The sequence below is a fragment of the Mustela nigripes genome, chromosome 10 (assembly GCF_022355385.1).
Source record: "Mustela nigripes isolate SB6536 chromosome 10, MUSNIG.SB6536, whole genome shotgun sequence".
In the NCBI taxonomy this organism is placed as follows: Eukaryota; Metazoa; Chordata; class Mammalia; order Carnivora; family Mustelidae; genus Mustela; species Mustela nigripes.
Window position 1 is genome coordinate 14436477 of NC_081566.1, and position 26572 is coordinate 14463048.

The 26572-nt window shown below is 45.6% G+C and overlaps 1 protein-coding gene across 7 annotated transcripts in view; it reads left to right on the forward strand.

The window, feature by feature from the left end:
* Positions 1–26572, forward strand: part of PROX1 (prospero homeobox 1) — a 52406-nt gene that overhangs the window by 19804 nt on the left and 6030 nt on the right. For all 7 annotated transcript variants that reach the window (XM_059412682.1, XM_059412689.1, XM_059412683.1 and 4 more), the window contains one exon: positions 3590–3784. In XM_059412682.1, the coding sequence (XP_059268665.1) occupies positions 3590–3784 (195 nt within the window). The remainder of the gene's footprint in view (positions 1–3589; positions 3785–26572) is intronic.

Below are 26572 nucleotides of genomic sequence, written 5' to 3' on the forward strand. Positions count from 1 at the left end.
AACACAAGTGGAAAATATTTTGTTTCATGAGTCAAGCGTAGCCTAGGTGTCATCAGACACAGTTGGAAGATCATGCTAGACCAAGTGCATCCTCTGATGGGCCCCAGAAGGTGAGCCCAGGCAGGGTGGTATGCCCTGCCTTGCATTTTTCCTTAGGGAGGGATAGAGCTCTTCCCTCTCCGCAAGTGACTTCCATTTGGGCAGGAGATGAATGCTTTTAAATTATTCTGGAAAGAAAGGGGTGGGGGAACACCTCTCACGATTCAGATGCTGGCTTGGTGAGAGCTGTCCAGCGATGATCTATACAAAGGATGAAACCGCGGCTGACTTGGTTTCATGCCTAGAGTAAGAATCTAAACAAAGTGGCACGTTCTCACAGAGACCAACTCCATCCCCTCACCGTGACATTTAGCCAGACAAAAAGCTCAGCTCACCAAGGCTTCAAAATCCTTCGAGAAGAGCAAGAAGGCAAATGGACAGGACATGCCGAGGACTGATGGGGCCCTTCCATCTTCCTGTGCACCTACTGGGGGCTGATTTTAATGTATCAACTAATAACTCTTAGACCACTAAGTACAACAGATTCAGTGTCATTTTAGCTTTGAAGAACAGACGCTCACAGCTTTTCAAGCCGGCAGTGTTAAATGATGTATCTCATTCCCTCCACCCCTTGAGTCAACTGCTGCCTAGCCAGATTAAGGTGTCAGATTGATTTGTTTTATACATCTTTTGACCATGCTCATTGAATATTTAGGAAGTTTCTTCAGCCCATATTGAGGCTGAGATGTCCCGTGGGAAGCATTAATCAAAGTCACAGAGACTCACACACTGTGGAAACACAGCCTCTTTATTGTAGCGATTAGTTTTTGCAGTAACACATTAACACACTACAGAGCTTTCCTTTATAGAACAATTGATCCTTTTCTTGTAAGCCACTACAGAACAGGGGGGGAAATTAACTCTTTAAAGTTTAACACTTTTTCTCCCCCAGCGTGAATATCTAGAAAAGGGGGTGGGGGGGTGGGTGCTGCCTCTGCTTTTCGCCAGCAACTGGAAACAGAACAAATTTCAGTGCACTTCTGGTGGAGGGAAACCCAGTTCTCCAAGCTGTTGTGCTGGTCATTTCACTTGTCTTGTGTCGGGGGGAGTCTGTTGTTTTTGCCCATTCTTTCTCTCTGGTATTTCCATTCTGTAACAATAAGCTTTAAATCTCCCTTTATGTCCCATTCCTAAATAATGGCAAGTGCACTTACTTTTTTGTCCTCCCCCATTAGGTCATTCATGACCATTCTAGAAAAAAAATACCCTTCTATTTTTTTCCTCTACAGTACTCTTGTCCATAGGAGACAATGTCTTGTAACAATGCAGAAGCCTAATCTCCATGTCAAAGCAATTTTCATTCCCCAGTGCACAGCCTGCTATCATTTTGTAATGTTTTGTTTCTTATTCTAAAAGAATTAAAAAGGAACAGTAAGCCGTCACGGGGGCCTGTAGTCCTTATCTCAGTGTCTGGAAATTTGGACAGTGTATTTTACTGCTGAGATAAAATGGAAAGAACTCCAAGTTCAGCAAATCGTAATGGGTTTAAGTTCTATTGAAATCGGCAACCAGAAGATCAGATAACGGGGGTCCTTCAGTTGTCTTTTTAATCGGGTTCCCCGCAAGGCTGAATAGAGACAGAGCAGACACACAGAGTGAAAATATAATTCTTGGATAGGTTAAGTACATGTTTGAACTCTTGCAAGCAGAAGCGATTTGCTGATGACTTAATCATTTTCTGGTCAATTATCTGTAAGGGCCCTTGCAACTCCATGGCAATTATGATGCAAGGTGGCCTTTTGGGAGAAACACCAGTCTTCCTGCTTCTGTTTCCTTGTTATGTCCATTCCCTGCCATAAATTTTCATTCATTTATTATCTTTGCTAGTATAGAAACAACTTTCTGTGTAGTAATTACAGCCCCAGTACACACTTTAGCTGTCATCTTGTTGGGAGTCTGGATGTTCTCATGGCCGCTGTTTGATAAGTGGTCTTTGTTGATTTTTGATGAATGTACATCTTTTTCTGGGGGCCCAGGGAAGGGAATGCCTGTGATGACAAAAGGTAGGGGGTTGTCTGTCAGCCCGCCTGATATAAAGCTATGGATTTATTGGTTTTGACTTGGCAAGTTGAGATGCATCTGTCCTTTACTGCGAACAGAGGACTATCAATAAGAATGGTATCATTTGCAGTGAATCCAGGAAGACATCTTCATTTAAAAGGTCATCAGGAAACCTTGGTAAACAAAGTTCTAAAGCCAAATCATGTTATGGTAACTTGGCATTTAAAAAAAAAAAATGTAATAAAGTGTCCGTCTGGGCCATCTGTGTACTCTTGTCTTAACCACTCCTTCGAACGCATAGACTCAAACAGAAAGGGACGTGGGTCTTACCCAGCATGGGCTGTAGGAAGTGTGCAAACAGGCACAGTGGTCTGGCCAGACAGAGGTGAGCACCGTGTGCAAACAGAAAGTGGAGTCACAGCCGAATGGCCATGGGGATCACCCATTACCAAAACATAGGCCAATGCCAGACTCCTCCCCTTTTGTGTGAAAGTTGTTTTCTGGCATTGCACGAGGTCGTCATGTGATGACACAAATTCTTATTTAAAAAAAACAAAAAAGAAAGAAATCACACTAGTGGTGAGGTCATGTGGCTCACCATCTCTGGTACAGGTTTCCTCTGCTACCCAAAAGTAGAGCGTTCCTACAAAACTTTTCATAAGCCCAAATGACGGAAAGCCAAGGACCAATTACCATCAATTTATACGGAAAAAACGTTGAGCCTTCCCAGACCCAAAAAAATAAGCTCTCTTAGACTTTTCTGATACCCTAGGACACTTCTTGATAGCAGATGCACAAAATAAATCAAGATAAAGCACAGATGCTCACAGACACAGTGCAAAGCCATGGTGCCATGATGCTGAGATACTGAGCCTGGCTCCTGGAGAAGGTGCTTGGGGGGGGCCCCTCTCGCTGCTCGGGGAGCGTGCCACCACCCTAATGGCTCGCTGTAAAGCTGAACACCGTTTGCCCTTGTTGCTTTGCTTCTGAAAAGCAGATATCCTTTCTGGATTTCTTTCGGTTCGTGAAACCAGGTACCAATGTAGGTCTTTTCGTAAAAGCAAAATGGTGGAACGTGAACTTTTGAAAAGCAGGGGAAGCTGTACTTGCAAGTAATTACTCTTCCCAGCACTCTGTGGCTTGAATGCATTTCCATAAAAAACTATACAAATGCTGTTTGTTCCACTGAAAGAGGAAGAACGGTGTTTAGAATAAGATATTCAGCTTCTTAAGGAAATTCAGATTTAGAATGTGAGTTTTTCATTGGAAATATGGAGGACTGGGAGGTGATTTCCATGGCTGATAGGTTTTATAATCTCTTATACATGTACTACTGCTTTCACCCCTCCTGCCACCATTTTGGTGGAATCCAGAACATACTCTGTCCAAGTAAGGAGGAAATGAGAACTTTAAAAAGACTTCAAATGCTTAAAGAATAAATGAAGAAAATGGCCATATTCTTATCCTTTCCAACATTTAAATTTGACAGTTCAACAGATGCATTACCTCTCAGCTCATCAAGTGGTTTAGCAATTTCCGTGAGTTTTACTACATTCAGATGGAGAAGTACGCGCGTCAAGCCATCAACGATGGAGTCACCAGTACGGAAGAGCTGTCTATAACCAGAGACTGTGAGCTCTACAGGGCTCTGAACATGCACTACAATAAAGCAAATGACTTTGAGGTAGGAACTCATCTTTATTGTTTGGTCATCTCCCTTTTCTTTAAAAAAAAAAAAAAAAAAAGAATTAATTTTCTCTGGCAATGTCCACAAATCTGTTTTAGTCTTGGTATCTCACACGAGCATCCAGCAATAGGGGAAGAGGTGAGGCCAGAAGGAGGAGCCTTCACTCCATGGGCAGAGTCCTGGGGGACTGACCCACTCCTACGTCCTTTCCCATTCCCCGGCTCTGCTGCTTGCGTGAAGAACCATGGGCCACAGAAAAGGGAACCCAAGAATTCAGAGAAATTATAGCAAGGAACCCATACACACTGACTCCCCTTTCCAGGGAAGAGGTCCCCACTCTAACGGGCCTTTTTGCTCTTAGGTTCCGGCATGTCAACTGAGCGGACATAGGCTATGTGCGATGGTGGCTGCAAACATTGTTTTCTAAATAGGTCTAGAAAGGTCGCTGGGGGAGTGATTCCGTGGTTTCTCCTTCAATCGGCATTTATTTCCTTTATGGAAGAAATGGTACGAGAATTTGCTTAGTATGTATTAATGAGAGAGCCATCCACATCTTTTTATGGTTTTGTTTCTGTTTTTGTTCTTTTGGGGGGAGAGCCTAGGGTGTTTATATCCCTATGTGTAGCTTCACCAGCATACACATACCCTCACACACACACACGTATCTACAACATGCATATTCTAGATACACACAAAGCAGTATAGATGATTCCCAGAAAGCAGTGGCTACACAACAATGAAGGATGCATGGCTATGAGTAAGGTGTTTCTTTACCGGCTAATGCTGTGCCTCAGCAAACCGTTTTCATTGCAACGTGATGACTCTATGCGACAACACTAGTGAATCTCCCAGCCCTCACAAAAGCATTTTGCTGAGCCCTGCTGGCTGAGGCAACAATAGCGAGAGGTGGGAATGTGGCAGAGTTCTGCAGGCTGAACCCCCAGTGGTGAGTGTAGACAGGCTGTGGGTGGCTTGCCATGTTAGTTCTTTTCTTGTGTTATCTTCAGGATAGGAATGTTCTTCTCTGCCATCGGCTCCTACAGGGGACGTTCTGTTAATATTCATGCTTTCCTCACATAGATAGGTACCCAGAAACACCCAGGAAGTTGGCTACTTCAAAGGAAGAGAAGGGCATCTTGGTCTAGACTGGTCAATGAAAGGGACCTGCCCTTTCCTTTTGGGGCTCTTCTCACATGGGTTTTGGCAGTGCACATCAGGGATGGTGGCTGACCATGCAGCAATGGTGGAAACTTAGCCATGGGGAAGTCATGGTTTTCCCTTGAAAGTTTGAACGCTTCTACTGTAAGCCAACGTATCTTTGGTATCCACGGTGAAATATGTGTTACGAGCAACGTTTCTCTTTGGCTGAACACATTACAAGTGGGGATCCTTGCATTGCTTCTCCATTGTAAAGGGGTCCATGTTTTAAAGTCTGTTAGAGAGCTCAGGTTTACACTCAGAGTTTTGACAGAACTCTCTCAGGATTTTCTTCTAGAGCTGACCGATAGGACTAGGGCTAACCATTTTAAAGAAATCCTATGAAGACTTTTCATTTCTTTTTCTCCCCCTTTCTGTTGAGTCTGTTGCTCTAAACTTTACCCAAAGAGAACTCAAGTGTATGCTAGTGAACTCTTTACAGCTGATAATGGCAAATATTTGTTCGGCGACGTGCGTCAAGCTTTCTAAAAGAATTGCCCAAGATTCGCGCCACGAGTTCTGCCTTTTTGCTGTGTAATACACTCTGAGATGACAAATCCTTATGGTGCACATTCGGATTTTTAAGGTTCTTAAACCTTACCTGGTTGGAACTTAAGCCCCTGCTCACAGCGTAAGGGCCAAAATGACACAAGCAGGGGCGGCTGGCATCGAGAAGTACCCAACAAGCTGTTCCATTTAGCAGCATCTAAATCCTCCCTTAATGTGATTAACATCTGATATTTCTCTCTTTGTGAATCATACCCACTTCCAGCCAGGACACCTCTCCTTTATCTGCAGTGTCTATTTTAAGACTGCTTCAGTGCAAGGAGTATGGGGCCCTGGGAGCAGTTTTGTCACTTCTCATGTGACTTCAGACAAGTTATTGGTCTATTCTGGGTCTTTTCCTTCTTCAGTAAAACACTGGGATCTTTCCGGAAATGCGGTAAGACGCAGAGCAGGAACATGGGTTCCGCGCTGTCCCCGCCACTCGCCCATAGGCACAGACGTGTACACGCACGCCCGCCGCCACAGACGGTCGCTAAATAGATTTTCATTTCGCCTCCCAGTTGGGCTCATTTACTAACAGAAGCTTCGGATGAGATGGTCCCTTCCCTTCTGTGCCTTGGTGCATGGAAGTCAGTGCTTAAGTGAGATGCTCAAAAAGCCACTGGTCTTATCTGTGTGGTTTTACCACTGCCGGCGGTGGCCGTGAGCCACAGCAGACCCCAGCACCTTGAGCAGAATATCTCAGCTGGTGCTTTGTGCACTCCTTGACTTTTGTATTTAACTTTCTTTTAAGATCAAGTAAAGTGAATCTGTGGTCTTACAGGAGCGAGCAAAGAGGATGGCCAGGTAGAGAACGGTACATCTTGTGGGGTTCATTTGTTCGTTCTTTCTTTCTTCCTTTTCCCCTAATTTTTAGACAGGGATGAAGCATGAAGTTATGGCTACATGTTGCCCAAAGATCCAGTCCATTCCGAGGACTATCTATTCACCCAATGAAATGTTAGTTGGTCAAATAATAAAACAGCTTATTGGTGGCATTTTTAAGTTTCTCAATCTGTTGTTTGTGACAACAATAAGATAGCTAACGTTTATTGGCTGTACTGTGTCCTGGGCACTCTTCTCAGTGTTTTACCAGTATTAACTTATTTAATGTGAGCAATAATAACGCTGTGGATGTTACTAGAAGAAAACGTTTAGTTTGCCTAAAGCCTTATCCTGTTTTTTTAAGTGATTCTAAACTGGTGGGAACAGGTAGAGCCAGGGAAAGAGAGAAAGGTCCTTCACCATGACTTTCTTCTTTCTTTCTCTTCTGCTACTTGTCTTTTTTCAGCTTTGTGCTCCGTCTGTCTCTGCCTCTGTCATAAGCTGGCTGGCGGCACCTCTGTCCCCGCCTAGCACCATCCCCCTCCAGCCCCTGCTGCTCCTGGCTCTCAAGGCCAGAGTGGTTGCTGACCCCTGGCCTGCAGGAAAATAAAGCAGATGGGAAGGTTATCACTAGCGAGGAGGGAGTGGCTTCGATCTCTCTCCTCCTCTAGACCCTGCGTTTCCTGGCCTTTATGAGTCAGGACCTTCTAAGTGACAGGAGGGCTTGTTCTGCCTTTTGTATCAGTTTACACAATGGCCAAGATTCTTGGCACAGCACTTAGTGTGGTGAGAGCTTGAGAAGACCCAGGGGAAGTGGGAGAAGACCCGGAGGGGGAGGGGCACGCACCATGCGCAGCCGCCCTCAGTCTGTGCTGGAGGAAGGAAAGTTGGCCACCTCGCTCGGGGTGGGGCATCTCGCTTCTGAAGGTGAGTGTGTGAAGGTGTGCAGGAAAGGGGTGTTTAATTACAGGCTGCATCTTTCACTCCTACTTCGCACGTTTAATGAGATTGGCAACAATAAATTTGTCTTTCCAGGTGTTATGGTATATATTTCCATGCTTCATTCTCACTTCCCTTTGAAGAGGTTCCAACATCTTTTTATGGGGAGGGAGAGGAGGGTTGGGATGCCTTCCCAGTTTTTAAATCATACTGATACTTCTGACTTTAGAGGCAGATGAGTTGGATTTTATTACTTTTTTGTTTCCCTCCCAACTGGGGCAGGAAGGAAGGTAATGATGGCTGTCCATTTCCAAGGCTGCCCCCGCGCTCCCTGTCATTCTGCGGTCCTGGGAGGAGGTAGCTCTCTCCCCTCCGTGCCCGGCCGCCAGCCCTCCCAGGCCTGCCAGTGCCAGGCATTTACCTGCAGGCAGGGTCCAAGTGCCCTATGAGTGCCCCTAGCTCCGCCCCTCCCCAAGACCCAAGTGCGGGGATGGGAGGCTGAGAAGGAAACAGAATGGGGGGCACCTGACTCATTGATTAATGGGCTCCTACAGGCCGTCTCCTAAGACACTGACACCCCACCCAGCAGATGCTCCGTCCCAGAGCCTGGGGTTCGATCGACTCTTTTCCAGGCGTCCCATGACCGGCAAGAAGGGTGGTTCTGCGGACCCGCTGCTGCCTTGCCTTGCTTTGCCCTTAGAAAGCGAAAATAAGCCCCCAGCGCCCCTCCCGTCGCACCCCTACCCCAGACACTGAACAGCACGGGCTGAACACCTCCTCTCCACCCCGCCTGCCCCTGCGCCCAGCCCTCCCGCTCCCCACACATCCCGCGTTGAAGAAGATTGAATGTGTTTGGAAGTCTTTCATTCACATTGTCATCTCTTTAAAGAAAAATGAGGACAGGTGGATTTAGGAAGCGTTTCCCTCCGCTCCAAAGAGATGCTTAAATTTGAGTGATCATTGGGGAAACGGGCGCACGGGTGAAACCCTCTTACTGCGGCTGCGGGCTGCGGTCTCGGCCTCGGAGGCCTCGGAGCGAGCGGTCGAGGGATCACGTGACCCCCACCCTCGGTGGGCGGCGGTGGGCGGCGAGACCAGAAGACGCTCTTCCCGCTTCTTCCCCTGCCAGTCCCGCCACTGACAAGCCAAATGGATCTTTTAAGAGACTAAATGAATGTTCTCTAAATATAAGTAGACACATGGCTGTCTGGGAACACATTCCTGTACAGAATGAGGGCCTGAAGAGTGAGGGAGAGGACGGCAAAAGACGCCGGCTCCGAGGTGGGCTGGCAGGGGCGGGGGGCGGGGGGCGGGAGGGGGGGGGGGGCGGGGGGCGGGAGAGGGTGGGGGCAGAGGCAGGATTGTGCGCGCGCGGAGCTTCGTTTTTGCACCACTGTCCTTTTGGGATTCGAGGTGTTGATCAGTATAATGAAGCGGGACCATTGATTTATCATCTGTTTGGTAATGTCGTTGCATTTTTAGCTCCCTGTGTCTTTTTTGTCATTGGGTTACATTCAAGCACAGTAAGATCAGCTTTAAAACCTCCTTACTCAACAGCTTTATTAGTTATAGCATTCCGTGACCTTTCTCAACATTCTTAAAGAAAAAGATCCAGTGTAACGTCGCTTCACTTTGCTTATTGTCCTTTGTTGGGGTGAACAAAGCATTTTCCACAGTGGCTATAGCACATAATTATACAACTTTCAATGGCAGTGTCTTGGCACATATCAAAGTTCAGAGAAGCCTTTAGAAAAAAAAAATGTTTTGTGGCAGCCTAGGGAGGGTCTCATCTTTCCTTCAGAAAATAGTTCAAGGCTCTTCTGTCAAGCTTCCCTACTTAGAGCTTTTTCTCCTCCTGCTTCATAAAGTTTAAAGCGGATTCAGTGGAGTTCTATGATCTATTTCCTTTGAAAGATTGTTCCTCAGCACAGAGAGGCCCTTTGACTTCAAGAGTGCACAGATTCATGTCTTTAGGTATCATATGTCTGACCTTATCAGTTACTCCATTTAATGTCGGAGAAAAAGTCTCAACTCTTTGTGTTTGTCTGTTTTGCCTCTGTGAAATGATTTGGTGAAAAGACCATCCTTTTTAACACACCACTGAGAGGCCGTTTCTGCTGCAACCTACCCTGTGGCTTTTCTCTCTTTAAAAAAAAAAAAAAAAAAAAAATTGTCCTTGTGTTTTGTGTATGGATGAGTTCACAGTGAGAATAGAATTATACAAGGGCAGACGCACACACAAAAAAAATCTTTTGCTTCCCCCCCCCCCCCACAATGATCTATTGGCTCTCTTGGTGGCTCTGCCCCAACAGGAGAAGGCATTTAGCAAGCACAGAGGTGGCAGCGTAGTGCTGGGAAGGCAGTGGGCTTTCCCTTGCTTCGACCTACCCCTAAGGCCTTCATAATTAATTGTCCTTCAGAGATGAGGGAAGTTCAGAGACAGTGTGGGGAGTGATGTCTATTGTGTGACATTCACTTCTCCTTGCCTCTGCTCTTTTTTTTCGTCCCACAAAGGGTTATCAATAGGAGAAAGGGAGCAAGTTCTCTGCGGAGAGCCGCCGCCGGTGGTGGTTGGAGCTTTCGGTGGGACGTTAGCATTGTGCTCGGCCCATCCTGGCTTCAGTGTCTGGAGGAGTTCTGACAGCCTTTTGAAAACCAGCCTGTTTATTTCGTCTGGATGAAACAAACTCATTTAGCCACCTAAAGCTTGTTCAGAAGTTGGCGATCCCTTTTCACGTGGACGATAATATTTTAAATCAAATTTCCTCAGCCTGCTCCCACCCCCGGATTTGATTTCACTGGAACCCGTTCGGTTCTTTTTCAGCCGCAGGGCAGAAAATGTAGAACTCATTCCCTCATTTCTCTTAAGTGTCTCGGTATAAATTTCCAAGAGTGAGTGTTTCTGCAACCGGTCTTTTTGGTGAGGCCTAGGACTTTGGTTCTGGAGAGTAGATCATTCTGGTTTGAAAATATTGTGTCACCTTCAGTGATTGCCTTAAGCCAGTCGTCAGTGCTCTTTGGTAACATGACACAAAACAATGCAATCTGTGTGCCCCCCCCACCCCTGCTTTTTTGGCTGAGACACAAACTGAAAGATTCAATGTAGAGACAGCTATTCGAGAAGTAAAAGAGGAAGGCCATTAATGATTATTATACTTCTGTTCCTGTTAAATAGGGTGAAGCCAAGAAAAACAAATATAATTGTTCTTCCAAAGAGCGGTTGAACGGGCACATTAGAAAGGTTTAAGATCAGTTCGCTTTCGGGGGCACAGGGACCTCGAGGCTGAAGGGAACCATCTCTCAAGGAAATCTCTGGGTCTCTCAAAGCAGCTCCTCCTGGAGGAAGGGACCCATCACGATGGCCAGAAGTGATTCTGTCCCTGTAGCCTCCTTGAACAACTTTCCCCACAGACCTTTTGGTATTTAAAGAGAACCTGTGTATGGAAGTTGACACAACTAATATAGTCATACCAAAAAGGGGGTCATAAAAAATTAAAGTTATTCTTATAAATCTTTCATCAGAAGCAATGAAAAGGGACACGAGGGTAGTCTCGGTCCTTTGTGCTGCAAGCTCTTCTTCCGGGCTCTGGGCTATTGTTCTCGCAGCTCCTCAAACAGACTTTCACTTTCACACTGACAAAAGTCACTTAAAAGCCAGACAGCTGTACTAACACACCCACCTTAGCGAGCGGGAGCCGCGGGCAGGTGCTGAGCCCTCTGCGGGACCTGGTTTCGGATGGGCGGGGGCCGCCTCCTCCCTCCCAGCCGCCGCCCGGGTCCTCGCACCCAGGGGGGCCACGCACGGCCCTTTCGTGTCCTCCCCACCCAGGTGCCCCCGGAGTTTTCTTGCCTTCTCTTCGCGGCCTGAAACACGGATGTCCCTGATCGCATTGATATCTCAGGTGGGAGGGCCGGGGCCAGGTTCGAGAAAAGTTTGAGCCCAGAACTTGGCAGAAGACGGAGGGAGCGTGTCTCAAAATTCTCTCCTCCTACTTCCCTTTGCTTCTCTTCCTTCTGCCTTTTTTCCTACCAGTCGGAAGCTCTCATAAGCTTTTCAGATTGCTGCTGCCTCCTTGGGAGCAGCTTGGGTCAGAGGAGAAGCACCCACCGGTGCTTGGGGGACAAGCCTTACCTCGGGATCGAAGATCCAGCTAGAGACAGCGAAGCTAGGTGGCTCTGCCTGCCTCCCAGGCCTCGGGGCAGCCGCCGCCATGGGCCGTGGTGAGTCCTCCCTGTGTGTGTATTACAGCCCCCCCCCCCTCCCCTGTCACCTTGTGTACAGTCTGGTCTGTGACACTGATGGTGATTATGTCATTATTTTGCTCTGGGGGCCCTGGCACATCTGCAGAGCCCAAGCACATCTTCTTTGTTGCGCTGGCAAACATCCCACACCACAAATGCTTCATTAGCCCGGCTGCCGGCCTCCTTGCCAGACGCGAGTGCCCAAGCCCAGGCGTCTCTCTGCTCCGTTCTTTTGTGTCGCTGATGATCATGTATTCATCTTCCCGGTTCTTCCCCATTTTCCTCGACTTCTGAACTCCAGATGTCCCAGTTTTCTTGCCCAAATCACTCTGAGGTCCACAATGAGAAGCAGGGCGACTCTACCCCTTGACCCAGCCCCACCCCCTTGCCACCTTCCTACTTCTCCGTTCCCCAGATGGATGGTGACTTTGCATAGCTCCCCAACACGAGGGCTGACATTTTCAAACTTACAGTTTGCCCAGATACCAAGGGACGGCTCCCGGGGTCTGATGGTAGATTGGGCTAGGATGGGGAGTTATTAGATACCGCTTGTTGGACGGATGCCTTTCTCCTGCATGCCACGCCTTTCCTCTCCTTGGCTCCTTTTTTTGCTCTCTACGCATTGCCACATTTTACCAATTTTCAGAGAGCAGTCTCAAATGCGAGTACAGGAAAGATTCTTCATGCTCCGCTGTGCATGTTATGGTCGTCTGAAGGTTCTTTTTCTCTGAATGGAGTCGTCATCTCCACTCTACCCCCTACCAAAGTCCCCTGCCTCCTCCTGCGGCCCTAACCTCCCCAGCCCCAACAGTGACCTATTATTAGATAGTTAAAGTGATTAGCGCTTGGATCTTCTGGAAAAAAGCTAAAACATTTCCCTTCAGTCTTATCCTGTGTGTTTCACAGAAATACAGCTTTTGAGAAGGTGTGCTGGTTTCTCCATTAACTGCAGTAAATTCCCGAGTTTAATCTCTTGGGCTGTGATGGGTGCTTCATAATTGGGATGTTTAATTTCCCCTTAAATTTGAAGTAATTGGTCTGTGTTACCATACTATCAGTAACTTCCCCCGTAGAGAATTTAACCAGTTTTTTTTTTTTTTTAATCTCTAAACTACCACAACATAAGATATTTGAAATGTCTCTATCTTTGAGTAAGACAAAGATTTTTTGTTTTAAGGATTAAGTTCATATTTTTATGGAAATCATGGTCAGACCCTAGGACAGAGACACTAGCAAAGAATAAAGAAAACTCCCTGCGAGGAATGAGTTGTTGTATTGTACCAGATCGGAACACGTTCCAGTCAGAGCCCCTTTTCGAATATTAGGAACGATCTGGCCGGAAGAGTGAAGGGAGAGGTGGTCAGATCTGTTGGCTACCCAGCCCCCTGGGCAGAAAGCCCGTTGGGAGAGGCTGGTACCTGTCACTGTTGGAATCATTTTCAAAAGACTCAGGATGTCCCTAGAACATTCCCAAGCTTCCATTATTAGCTCATTATGGTTTTCTCACCCATGGGTTTATTTAAACCTTTTTTTTCAAACCTAACTGCATTCTCAGAGTATACCACTCCTCAAGATAATAATTCTCTAAATTTATTACCTGCTGTGAAAATTGTATCTTCTTTTTATGGCTCTTAAAGTGATTTCCCTGGAACTCCAAAGGGATCTCCCTTGTTATAATATCCTGGGATTTGTGAACAGGACTATGGCCATATTCTCCATTTCCTTTCTGATTTTATAGACTTTGATCATTCCTCCCTCTTAATCTTCATCTCTCCAGATTAAGGGGCTCTAATCCTTTTTAAAAATCTAATCCCGTACAGTAAGTGGGCTGCCCGTGATCATTTTTGCTGCCCTTCTGTAATGCGTTTCTGGCGTGACTGTGTCTTCTCAAGGGACGGTTACACTTAGCAGACCACGGGACCTAATTCGAGCTATGGGCAGGCCACACTGTGGTTTGGTGGTTGTACCTCTCTCACACACACCCACTGTGATTTGTTTTGTTTGTCCCAAAAGTTTATCCTCAGAAGTTGGATTTCTTGAGTAACATCTCAGTAGCGCTTTTTGGTTAAGATGGTCCCATGAGAACAATTGATGAGACTTGGCAAGTATTCTTATTCTGGCAAATCTGATTGTGTCTCCAGGACATAGCCAGCGAAATAAAAAAAAAAAAAAAAAATTAAAAACAACAACAACAACAACAAAACGGGCAGATCCACCATCCTATATTGTCAGGATGTTTTCAGTGTTCTTGTAGATGAAGTATCAGGGTATTTGGTATCATGAAGACATGACCTTCGTCTTGGGCTTGATTCTTTAAAATGATAAAACTAGGGCAAGAAAGCTCCGGCCTCTGAATTATTCTCAGGAGGAAACAAAGTGTTTACTTATAAGTCAGTGTTATTTTATGTGAAAGCATCACCTTGAGATCTTAAGAAGGAAATCCTTTGGGGGAGTCTTTGCAATGTCAGTGGTCGTGAACTAATAATAGTGCAGCATGGATTCTGGAACTGGCTCCTGGGGTCCTTGAAACCCTTGAAACCTTGACAAGTATGTTACCCTCCCTGTGCCTCAGTTTCCTCGTCTATTAAATGAGGAAAATAATAGCAACTACCTCACAGAGTTGTCTTGAGAATGACATGACTAGACATGATGACCTTAGCACAAAGTAGGTGCTGTATAAGCATCTGCTTTTATTAATTCATGCAGCCAAGTAAAAGTTACCTTGTTGCTGTTATCAGTAGCTCAACTCTTGCACCATTTCCTGCTGACCCTAAATAGGCAAACAAACAAATGAGCAAACAGGGAGTTCTCATCAGAATTGGGACAAAGAGTCAATGCAAAACTGGTTTTAAAAAGAGAAAGGGAGTCCTTCTGCCCCAGGTGTGGCTGTACAGGTGACACTAGCCTGGAACGGGTCCAGGATTCCGGAGTCATGGGTTCCAGATGAGAAGGGCAGCAGTGAGGGGATGGGGTCTGGCAGAGGGAGCACCAGATTGGTGGGGGGGTCTGCCTCTGACAACACCTGCCACGTTGAGCTCTGCTTTGCTCACCTGTCAAGTGATAAGATGAGACACGGAGCTTTGTTCTATCTCTGAAATTCGGTGATTCTAGAAGACCTTCCGCCTTCTTGAAATAAATCCTGGGCACGAGGCAAAGCTTTCAGCAGTGACTGTGGAGCCCCTAGGAATCCAGATGGTGTCCATGTAGGGCCACTTCTACCCTTGTGGTTCTGCTGTGGCTTAATTATCTCAGTGAAAGTCTCTAGGGTGCCCATTGTCGTGTTCTCCCAAGGCTCTCTTTGCAGATCTGAATCTCAACAGTGCCCTTGGAGACGTGGCAACTCCCGTGCTGGGATTAGAAAGACTAATTTTTTACATTCATAAACATCTATCGACTGAATTGGCACGATCGTTATACTCTGCTCACTTTACGTGTTGTGTTGGCGGGGGCAGCTGAACAGTGAGGACATTTGTGCCGAAGCCCTCACGCAAGTGGGTTTTCTAGGAGATGGAGCAGAACTGAACGAACTGAGAGAGGGCGTGTATACCTGTGCCCACACGTTATTGCACTACGGCACACCTCCCCCCAACCATAAGATTTTGCGCTGTGCGTGAACCTCTGTCTAAGATACAACATCTGCCCTCGTTTGGGACAGAAAGGGTTGTTTTGTATAACTACCTTCACTACTAGGCTGGGTTGGCAATTTTTGTAAAAGCAACACCACCTTTTCTTTTAAGGACTCCCAATATGGTGGTAATCTTGATCGTGAAAGTCTTTCCCAGTGGGATTTGGTATGTGTTCATGCGTTTCTGGTCGGTAGGGATCAAATCTTCACACAAGTCATTTGGATATGTATTTCTCATCTTTTTAGGGTCCTAACCCCCAATGTCTGTTTTTTTTTTTTTTTTTTTTTTTTTTTTGTGGGGGAGGAGGGGCTCCATAGCATTTTAAAGTAAAATCTGATTCTAAAGGTGACTTTTAGTAAAAGGTAGTATGTTGTTGAGAACAATTGTGGGGGTTAGAGTGGTGCAAAGAACAGCTGGAAGCAGTGTTGGCTCTGGTTTCAAGGCCACCGTGTTTCCTTTAATATAGAGACAATTTTCAAAGATTTCTCATTTTCAGTGGCCTGACCGTGGCAAGAAAATCTGTATATCAATTCCTGTAATTGTCTTCCAGCAGGACCAATGCAAGAGCCAATCCCTGACAGCATCCTAAGACTCCCCATCACAAACATTACCTCAAGTCCCGTTAGGTGTTGGCATGGGTCTGGAAGGCTCCCAAAGGCCCCTGGGAGCCGTTCAAGAATCAGTTCCTCCCCTTTCCCAAACTATTTCCCTTTCTTGAAAAAGGAATTTCAGTGCCATTCCAAGCTCTTAGGTTGCTTTGAAATACAACTCATCCTTCCTTTTGCAAAGGGTAATTGTGGAGGAAAGACCAATAGAATATTCTAGAAACACAAAACAGAATTTTTCTGAGAGAATTAAAATCCTTTAGTCAAAACCAAAAGACCTGATGGAGGCCTTTAATTCCAGTCCTTTTCAGAGCAGCCCCAATATTATTTGGGATGCATACTCTGTTGTCGCCAGAGTGGTGGTCTTTCCTAGGATCCAGGGATCTCAAGAAACACTTTTTTGATCATCATCCGTACCTCACGGTGCCTTCTCTGATGCTCGCCACGGGTGATGCTCTTCTCATCATCCTGCCTGAACCCCACTTCCTAACAGTTTCTCCCTGGGCTCCTCAGCTCTGTTAGCACGAATACGGGACATGCAGACTAGCTTCCATATTAGTCTAGGCAAAGCTTAATTACGAAGATAAACCCGCCACAGAAAACAATCACGTAATGCATTCTTGAACGAAACAGGAGTAACTGTGGATTATCTGTGCCCCAGCTTCCTTTCGTGCAATATTGGAGAGTTTATGTCTTGTTGTTTTTGGATAATGTCCCATCCAAGAGTGGCACCGAGCTTGGCCCTATTTATTCTACCATCTCACCCAGTAGTTGTAGCAAAAGTTAAACTTTAAGCACTATCAGCCTGTCTTGAACTCAGATACCAATGGCACATAATTCGTGGGGCTACCTTGAGGGGAAGGGAGTTAACACTGCTGTGTGAAGGTACGCTGCTTGCTTTTCCATCTAAGTACGGAGCTGATTCCTTTGATGTGCTGTGCAGGAGGGTCTGGACTCCTCCAGCTCGTACATTTGAATGTTTCCTGCCAGGAACATTTCTAATAAAATGCTCCTCATCACGGCAGAGAAGGACTGAAGTCTTCCTGGGCCTTGATGATCGCTGGGTGTGCCCATAGACATGGGCAGCCTTCCATGCATCTGAGGAATGGCAAGACATTGCAGGTTGAATTTGGGTGAAGCAGTCCCAGCTACCCTACAGGAACAAGTAGTGTGCTGACCCGGTGAGGCACATGGGATTGGTGAAGAATGAAAGTGCATTCAGGACCATTGTTAGCCCTCAAGTTTAGCTAAGAGCAGAGGTTGGCCAGATCCGGCCCTCGCTCGGCCTGTTTTTTATGACTCTGAGCTCAGAATGGTTTTTATATTTTTAAAAAGTTGTAAACAAGAAGAAGAATATGCAACAGAAAGAGAATGTGGCCCACAAAGCCTAGGTATTTACTATCTAGCCCTTTACAGAAAAAGTTTGCCAACCCCTGGTTTGGATTGTTTCACTCTTTTGGAGAACACAGACTTTCTCCGAGTCCTGAGATTCCCAAACTCCATGATTCTTGGATGAAAGAGTCTTGGTCCAGGTCTTACTGAACAGCCTACCAGATGTGTAATTCCGGCAGGAGCTTCCAGTTATGTCTAAGATCTAAGAGTATCTTCCATGAATCCTGGGGCTAAAGAGATTAGGAAAGTATTAGATTTTCATTTTTATTACTTTTTCTCTGGTTTTCTTTTTGTTGAATTTTATTTGTTCATTTTTTTTTTTTTTTTTTTTTTTGTCTATTTAAAGTTGGAGTCACTCTTTGAAACATGGGTAGAGTTCAGGAAGGAAGGAACATTTACTCTGTCACCACGAATAACATGATGATCTTTGTGGACACGTATGCCACCAAGACTTCCAAGCATGAGCAAATAAACTAGCCTTTTTCGTCATATTTGGTGAACCAAATTTCAGTGCCACAAAATAATTTTGACAGGGTCATAGAATGTATTCTAATGGCATTTGCCTTTCTATTCCCAGCAAGCTAGTTAAGTACTTCCTTTTCTGGGGCTAGGAGAGAGACAGTTTTATTTCTCTTGATATCTCTATCAAGTTTCCAATGGAAGGTTTATACCATTTAAAAAGCATACATGCACTATTAGCAGGCAGAGTAGCTGTTAAGACATTCTTTTTTTTTTATTCTCAAAAGTCACAATTCGTCAAAACTCTCCATCCAAGCATAGTTCTTGATCATCACGTGATTTTTTTAAATCAGCACATACCTCATCAACATCTTGGAGGTGTAGAAATTTTATTGTGCATTCTGTATTTTCTAAATAGCCACTTGGAAATGAGGAAGATTCCATTTAGGTAAGGAAACAAAGGGAGTCAGGGCACACTTCCGCCCTTCCTCCACGCTGCTGTCAGAGAAGCCCACACGAGGGGTGATTGTCTGTGGTCTCCCCAGCCCCTCCCTGCCCACGCTGCAGACCCAAGTTCACGTCTCTGACACTTTTTCATGGAACTCCACTGTCCGTTCAAGGTGGATCTTAGCCTCCCTCGCGCCCTTCCCATGTGACTCTTCATTCTGTTTATTACACTTCCTCCAGTGGGGCCATTTCCACCATGTCTCCCTGGTGGCTCCTCTACCGGCATCTCCACGGACTGGTATTGCGCCGGAGGATGCCAGGCGTGTTCCTTTGGAAGTTTTCCTGCACAAGCTCAATGTATGTCCCTGCCGCAGTGACAGACGGAGATACGCTCTTTCCTTTTGCCACTTTTTCTAATTATCCCTGCAGCTCTTTCAGTCTGGCTGGGAGCAACCTGGGGACCGTTGTGTGGGTCTCCCTCCCGCTCCGTCCCCCATCCCCGCCCCTGGCACATTAACATGACATTGCGTGGTGTGCACAGAACGGGAACAGCTTCCACCAGCTGAAACCTCTGATCCCAAACCCACTAGAGAGTTTGGCTTTTGGATTTTGGCAAGAAGGCCTGTTGCCCATCAGGTCAGCATGAATAAAGATTTCTTTCTTCCTTTCTTTTTTAAAGTCAAGCACCAACTGACACTGCCCCCCCCCCCCCCCCCCCCCCCCTTTTCTCAAGACAATTTAACCCCTTCTCCCAAGTACATTTTTTTTTTTTCTGAATGCGTGGGATTTTGTTTTATTCTTTTCCTGTGAGGCAACCAAGAAATCTACTATATGCCGAATCTGAAAGCCAAATCAATTCTAAGCCATCTTATCATTTTTAAAGTATGTTTATCCAGCTTTGCCGTAGGAACAAGCAGACTGTTTGAAGGCCACATACTTTTCAAACCTTGGTTGCAACACGTTTGCCCCGTTTTGAAACTGTCTTTATCTAGCCGAGAAAACGAAAATCTATTTGACAAAGTGGCACTCTGGCCAGTTTATCTTGCAATATGGCTTTAGCTCACTGAGTCTATTGATTTCCTTAAATTAATGTTTACAGAATGCTACTGAATTTTGCTCAACAGAACATTGTTCTTTTGAAGGTTTGTAAAAAAAAAAAAAAATATGATACAGACTGTTATTGCCATGTGTTCCTTTGCTTAGAGGAAACATGCGTTTGTTTTTTCATTTTTGTTTTATTGTGTGTTTTTTGTTTTTTAAGGGCAGCCTTGAACTATAACCACTTCCTATAAGCATTTACTCTTCACATATTTAAGTAGCAAAACACGTTACTGGGGGAAGTGAGCCCGCTCTTAGGCCTAAAACTGCATGGGCATTATGCTGACCCAGTCCCGTACGGTCCCCGGAGGCTGAAGGCCACTTGGAGCATCAGAGTGAAAGAGACTTTAGTCCGAAGCCCGGTTGCTGCCGCAGAATCTTCCTCTGCCTTTCTTGGTATCAGCCGGCGGCCTCGGCAAGGGGCTTCGCAGCCCGGGCACCCCGGGTGACGCCAGGCTTCCAAACATAGGTGTGAGGATCCCAGTAAAATTTAAACACCATGTAGCCGTTTGGTGGGAACTCCACTAGCTCGTTCTTTGACCATGGCACTCAGCGAATCTCAGGGGACCATTTTAAAACTGGCCCTTAAGCTCTAAGACAGGGGTTCAGATCACCATCATGAAGTGACTGAAATAAAACTTGGGAAATACAAAGCAACTTTCTCAACTTGTTGACTCGGGCCATAAGATCGCTGAAGCAAACATACTCAAAGCATCTCTCAAAATACTGCCTTGTACACACTGACGCGTCACAGTGAGACACTTGCCAGGAACTGGACACTTCTTTAAAGGTTCCAAGCATCACCTTCCGGGGGAGTATTTTGCGCTTCCCGGAAGCGCATCCATGTTTGCTCTCGCCCTTGGGCCTTCCCCGCCACGTCGGGGCGTCAGGATGTGATCCCACAATGCACTGCGCGCGGCGTCCGGCGTCGTGGCTTCCTTCCAGGCCGTTGCGGCCCCGGGCGAGCGTTCAGGGTAAACGGGAGCCCGGCCGCAAGGGAGACCCTGCGCCACGGCATCTTGTGACCATATTTGATTGCTCCAGGTTTCCTCCTCTGCCCCCGACAGGAAAATTCCGGGAGAATGAGACAGTGGAGAGGAGCAGCAATGTCGTCTCTGTTTTTGCCTTTTCCTCTGATAATCTTGGAGGAGTTACTAAAGCATCTGAGTTTATCCATTTAAGTCCACTCTGTCTGCAGTGTAAGTCCCCAGCTTGTGCCACTGCCGTCAGGAGCTCCGTCTCTCCTTGATCAATATTTACTTAACAAACAGCAGGGATGGGAGAGTTTGTTTAGAGGAATCATGTGCGCACCAGGGTGAGCGAATGCTCGGGAAAGTACTTTAACTTTGTCTCCTTCCCTAGGACCTTCGTGCGCATGTGTGCGCGTGTGCGCGTGCAGAGGCCCTTTCTGTTTTTAGCTTCTCCAAAGACACTTAGAAGTCATCGAAAAAATGCCTCGCGAAATGTGATTAGTGCATTGTTCACACTCTAAGAGAACTCATGATGTAAATTCAGGTTTGAAAGCCCCAAGTTCGACTTTTCCTTTTGGGCTCTTACACAGGTTCAACATTTTGGAAAGACTCTTGGGATGAACAAGATGCACAAGCGTCTTCCTTTGACCTTGCTCAGATGAGTGGGAGGGAAGGAGATGCAGTTGGAGACAGTGAAAACAGTTTAGACAAGGCAACTCTATTTCTAATGGCATTAGAGAGAGAGAGAGAAAGAGAAAGTGTGTGTGTGTGTGTGTGTGTGTGTGTGTCCGCGCACGCACACGCGTGTGTGAAAGCCCAAGGAGAAAAGTAGCTCTCCAGATTTTCAAAGCTGCTTACCCAGTTTTTGGAATTAGATGTGTCTAACGCTAATAATAAATATGAATACCGCGGCGTTCAAGTTTAGAGAGCATTATTTCTTTAAACTTCACCGAAACAATTGCTTGAAGGCTCAAGTCAGTGTCTCCAATGCAGTTGACTTGGAGGCATCTGGGTCTAGTTGGAGGGGTTTTGTTTCTGTGTGGGTAGAGGCTGGGGGAGGCTGGGGGAGTTATTTATTTATTTGATTTTGTGAATTGGAGTTGTAAAGCCATCTGAAATATTCATGCAGAATTGTCTGAGAAGCCCGTTTCTGTTTTATTTACTGCACAGTAGAACAGCCACAGTGGATTAGTTCTACAATACCCGTAACAAAAGCCCAACAGCTGATGCATGTGATGTTAGGAGGTGACAAAACAGTTAAAGTATGCTGCTGGCTACAGGCAAGCAGTCAGCAGATGCAGACAAAAGGGTTTGTGACAAGAATAACTCTCTCTCCAAGGCGAGCAGTGAAGAGTATCCAAAATACCAGTACCCTTTTCTCCTTGACATTGTCTTCTTACAGTCAGCATTTTATTGCCCTTTTATAGTATTAAAAAAAAAAAAAGTGGAGGGGGAAGAAGAAAGAAAACCCACACACCAACTAATTCACCAAAATACTAGCCACGATGTTACTTTTCCATCCGTTACATGGGTTCCCTTTTACATTTTCCCTTCAAAGTGAGTTTGAAAAAAAAAATAGTTTAAAAGATGAATTGAATAGATGATCTCCCTTGATAAGATTGTAATCCATTGATAACCTTGATAAACCATTTGAGCCTTTGGATGTTGGGGAGGGACTGGGGAGAGAGCTCTATGCCTGGTTTGTTTTCCCTCCATTTCAGCAAAGATCATTTCACTGATAAAATGGGGCCATTGGACCAATTTTTAAAGGGGATGGAGGATGGAGAGGTATCCATGGGAAACTGTGCAAAGGGCCAGGTTGAAGTCTCCCGCAAAAGGCCAAGGGATGAGCTTGGGGATCTTTCAGAGGTGTGAAAAATCAGCTTCTCTGTCTCCAGAAAATAGGGGAGGCTGTCTTCTTTTTAACCTTTGTAATTCCCCTTCTATTCTCTGTGACATTCATTCAGCTGCCAAGAGCGTTTGGCAAGGTTTGGGCCAGCGAGCACACTTCCAGTGACCACTAACCTTGGTATGCCCTGACACTTATGATGAGTGTCTGCAGGACACAGAAGGCAGGCAGCCTGCTATGTCAGGCTTTTATTATGTACTGCAGAGGCTAGGGACAGTCAGTTTAATAAAACAAATCATCCTTGAAGGTAAAGCAACTGGGAAGAGGAGGAGGAAGACAGGGGGAAAATGTGTCTTTGCCACTCATTCTGGGGCGGGGGGGGGGGGGGGGGGGAGAAAAAGAACAGCAGAACAGCCCCCCACCCAACACACTGTGCGTGTGCGTGTGCGCACGTGGATCCATGTGTGCGTGCGCACGCGCCCAACCCAGCCACAGCCGGAGCAGATCTGATAACGTCCTCCCGATTTCCCCATTTCATCAAAGCCCATAAGGCCCTTGTTTGCTCTGAGGAGACTCAAATACAAATGATCGTGATGAGATGGGTAGACGCTGATAGCCAGCCCCCTTCAGATTTATGAGTGCATTCAAGTACCTCGTCGTAATTCTCTTCTCCTCCAAATATCAAGGCAAGGAGAGGCAAGACCATTTGGGGTGAGGTTCCTATATTGGGATGCCTTTTTATCAAGCAAAGTTTCCATTCTCCTCTCCTGAAGAACACTCAGCAGAGCAGCTCCCACAATAGCTTCAGAGTTCCAGCCAGAGACTTTGGAAGCCTTTTGTTTTTTCCCTGTGGCATGTCCAAAGGCACGGCCTTCCCTCCCCCCTCCCAGCAGCCTGCATTGTCTTGCATTCCAGGGACTTGATTGACTGTTGCCACCTGATGCTGAGGAGACACTCTGGGGTTCATTCTGCAGATTGTTAGGTTCTATTAAAAGAAACCTAGATAAGGGATTACTTGTCACTAAGGGATTTTCTGCAGATGTTTATTAGTGATTGGAAATCCATTAGGTGTGAAGAGGTACAGAAGAATATGGACACCACCATTCTCGTAAGCCCAGATTCTAAGGCAGCCCCCCCAAAATCAGAAAGGGCCCCCTTTTAGTCTGTTAAATGGAGTTGGGGAAAGTTTTAAAGCAGAAAGGGGTAAGGGTCTCTTTTCTCATGGGTGATATTTCTACCTGTGGATGGAACTCCTTGGCACCCTCTCAAAAGATCAGTTGCCACCCATCAGTTTACCTCTCTGGAGCCACCAGAAAAGATTAATTGCTCTAGCATTAGAGGATCTCATTATCAATTGCTTTAAACCAGCCCAATCTGTTGTATGAGTATTGCCTCAAAGTAAGCCCTAAATTAGCAAACCATTTCATTTGTTCAAAAAGAATTCATCCCTTCTCAAACATAAACCAATATCCTAAGTCTCCTCCTGGGAATCCTTTGTACCATTCACATTTATTTTGAAGTTCCTAGCTCTTCTGTGGTTTTCCTCAGCCACAGATCCACAGCTTGTCGAGGTTTTGATGCCCCATATAAATAGAAATTACTGAAAATGCATTAAAAGAGAGCCAGCATGGTTTAATGATAAGACACCTGGACATGTTATTTCACATGAGTCTCTTGTTCTCATAATTTATTCATCTTGTAGAGTCTCATAGTTTCTTCATCTACAAAATGACTTTTGAGGTCTATTCCAACTCTTTAAATGCTAGCTTTTAGCCTTATTGAAAAAAATTTTTTTTTCTTGTTTAAGTATTGAGGGAGAAGTTACATGTGACTCCAGAGCAGTGTGGAATAAAGCAGAAGGCAGGCTCTCATTATGAAAGACTATGCAAAAGAACTTTGTTAAGCATTGTGGCGGAGACCCACAATAGAAACCGTGGCTCTTTATCTAAAGACACGTCGGGGCAAATTCATTACAACTAGATAGAAGCAGGCGAAAAATTAAACCACACAAGACACAAATACAAAAGATGGTGAAGGATAGCCCAAGATTACCACCAAAAGAAATGAATGTTTAAAACAAGATAAAACCCACTAAAAGCCATGTACAAGCATGGCAAATAATAATAGGGTGGGAGAAGCACGCCCCCCCCCAAGTTACTTTGATTTGCCCTCAGGCACCCCCTAGAACCTTCTCTCCCTCCTCCAGCACTGATGCTGTTCTAGATGCATCTTCTCTCCTCTGATGGTGATGGTCTCAAACAATACCTCTGCTCCCTTGGCCCCGGGTACACCAGATCTCCTGTGGGCCCTTGGTGTGGAGGAGCTTCCGGTCTACCCTGACTTCCTCTGGAGGAGCGACCATCCCCTATGTCCCGCACTGCTCTCTGCCATGCCCTGCTGCGTCCCCAGTTGTTCAAGGAACATAGATCTGTGTCATGCCTCTGTTGCCAATGGCAGGGAAAACCACAATTCTTGAAATGCTTATTTTAATAAATGCCTATGATTATGTTTCTTTAGCATTTGGCTAATAGCTCCCAAACCAAGTAGTCAGGGTGAGGAGTTGTCCCTGCCTCACTGTTCTCCAGCCAGATCCCCTCTCTCAGTAATGCCCATCTGATAAAACGCAAAGGATTATCTTTGAGGGAAGAGGGGAGAGTATGCAAAAAGGCTGCTTAATGACTTTTTATTTGGGTGTGAGGTCAGTGAGAGAGCCAATCCCTTCTCTAGGCTTCTCCTATCCCACAAATACTCATGTATCTGCAGGAGATTTGGGGAGAAATTACCAACATTGTGTAGAAAATTTAGATGAATTCTCATCAGGGAATGGCCACTGGGGTACACATCCCCTGGGGGACAAGGCAGGGACAAGGGGTTGTTGGGATGATTTGGACAGCAGTGTCTGGAGAAACTGGCTGGGGTGGATGTCTTTGGAAGAGGCTACTGAAAATTTTCACTTTTTCTAGACTCTGATAGGCCCCACATGGGGTCCTTTCTTTTTCTGGGGAATTAAAATCCTTTAATTTTCTTTACAAAAGACAAGTGACTTACCTTTGGAAGGAGTGAACTTCTTTGTCCAACTTTAAATGTATGAAACAGGAATGCCTGGTGATCATTTTAGTTTTTCTTAATAGTTACTGTCATTATAAAATGGTCCATTGCACAAATTGAGAAAGAGTGGGAGAAAGAGATCAAATCTGTTCGACATGATGATACCTCCGTGTAGTTGGTAAAATGGCATATGTGAACTGGGACGAAAATCTTTGAACCCTTCCGTATGTGTGGGCAGATCTGTCTACACCTACAACTGCAGTGCATTTACTTCCTCATATATCTGCACTTACTATAAAAGTAAAACTTACTAATGCAGAAGTACCCCACTAAAAGAAATCTACTGAGTGTCCATGTGTACATGGGCAATTAAGAGTTCACGGAACGGGGGCACCTGGGTGGTTCAGTGGGTTAGGCCGTTGCCTTCAGCTCAGGTCATGATCTCCGGGTCCTGGGATCGAGTCCCGCATCGGGCTCTCTGCTCAGCAGGGGGCCTGCTTCCCTCCCTATCTCTCTCTCTCTGTCTGCCTCTCCATCTACTTGTGAGCTCTCTCTGTCAAATAAATAAATAAAATCTTAAAAAAAAAAAAAAAGTTCACGGAACGGCTCCACAAATCCTTTATCTTGGTGTAGGGAACAGAAGCCATGCTTTACCTTGGGTAGCTGACAGAGAATACTAAGGACATCAACATCTACCCCTTTCCCTGGACAAGACGTTGGACTATTAAATAAACAATTGAGAACACACGTACTTATTAATTGCTGTGGAAGAAATGGATAAACAATTAGGGCTTCTCAAAAGAATATTTGGAAGGGGCTCCTGGGTGGCTCAGTCGGCTGAGCGTCTGACTCTTGATTTCACTCAGGTCGTGATCTCAGGAGTGTGAGATCAAGCCCGGTGTCAGGCTCTGGTTCAGCATGGAATCTGTCCTTTTCCATCTGCTCCTCCCCCCTCGCCCCCACTCATGCTGTGCTCTACCTCCCTCTCTCTCTCTCTCTCTCTCTCTCTCGTTCTCTCTAAAATAAATAAATAAAATCTTGTAAAATATAAAAATAATTTACAAAAAAAAAGAATGTTTGGAGGATATTTGTCTTAGAATGTAAGGACTTTGAACAATTCCCTTGATCTCTCTGAGCCTCAGTTTTCCACACAGTAAAAGGGGACAGGGACACCTTATAGAGATGCTGGGAGAACGGAATGGGATGATTCACAGTCTGTGCATAACTGAGCTCCTGACACGTAACAAACACTCCAGAAATGTTGGTTTTCGTTAGTACTATCAGCTGCATGAATCACTCTTATGGAGCAATTCTAATCTCAAAGTCAAATAATTTCCGATGTAGAATTTTAGGACCGGTAGAGATTTTGTATTTTGGGACTCAATGTTAATGTCATGCCCTTATCCCTGTCTGTACGCAGAGCACTTTCTGGTGCATGTTACTCCCATATACAATTTGGCATTTGAGTCAGCAGTCCTCTGCTGCTATGAGAAGAAAACAGATTTTTCGGTTTTCTTCATTTACAGGGGGTTTCGGTGATA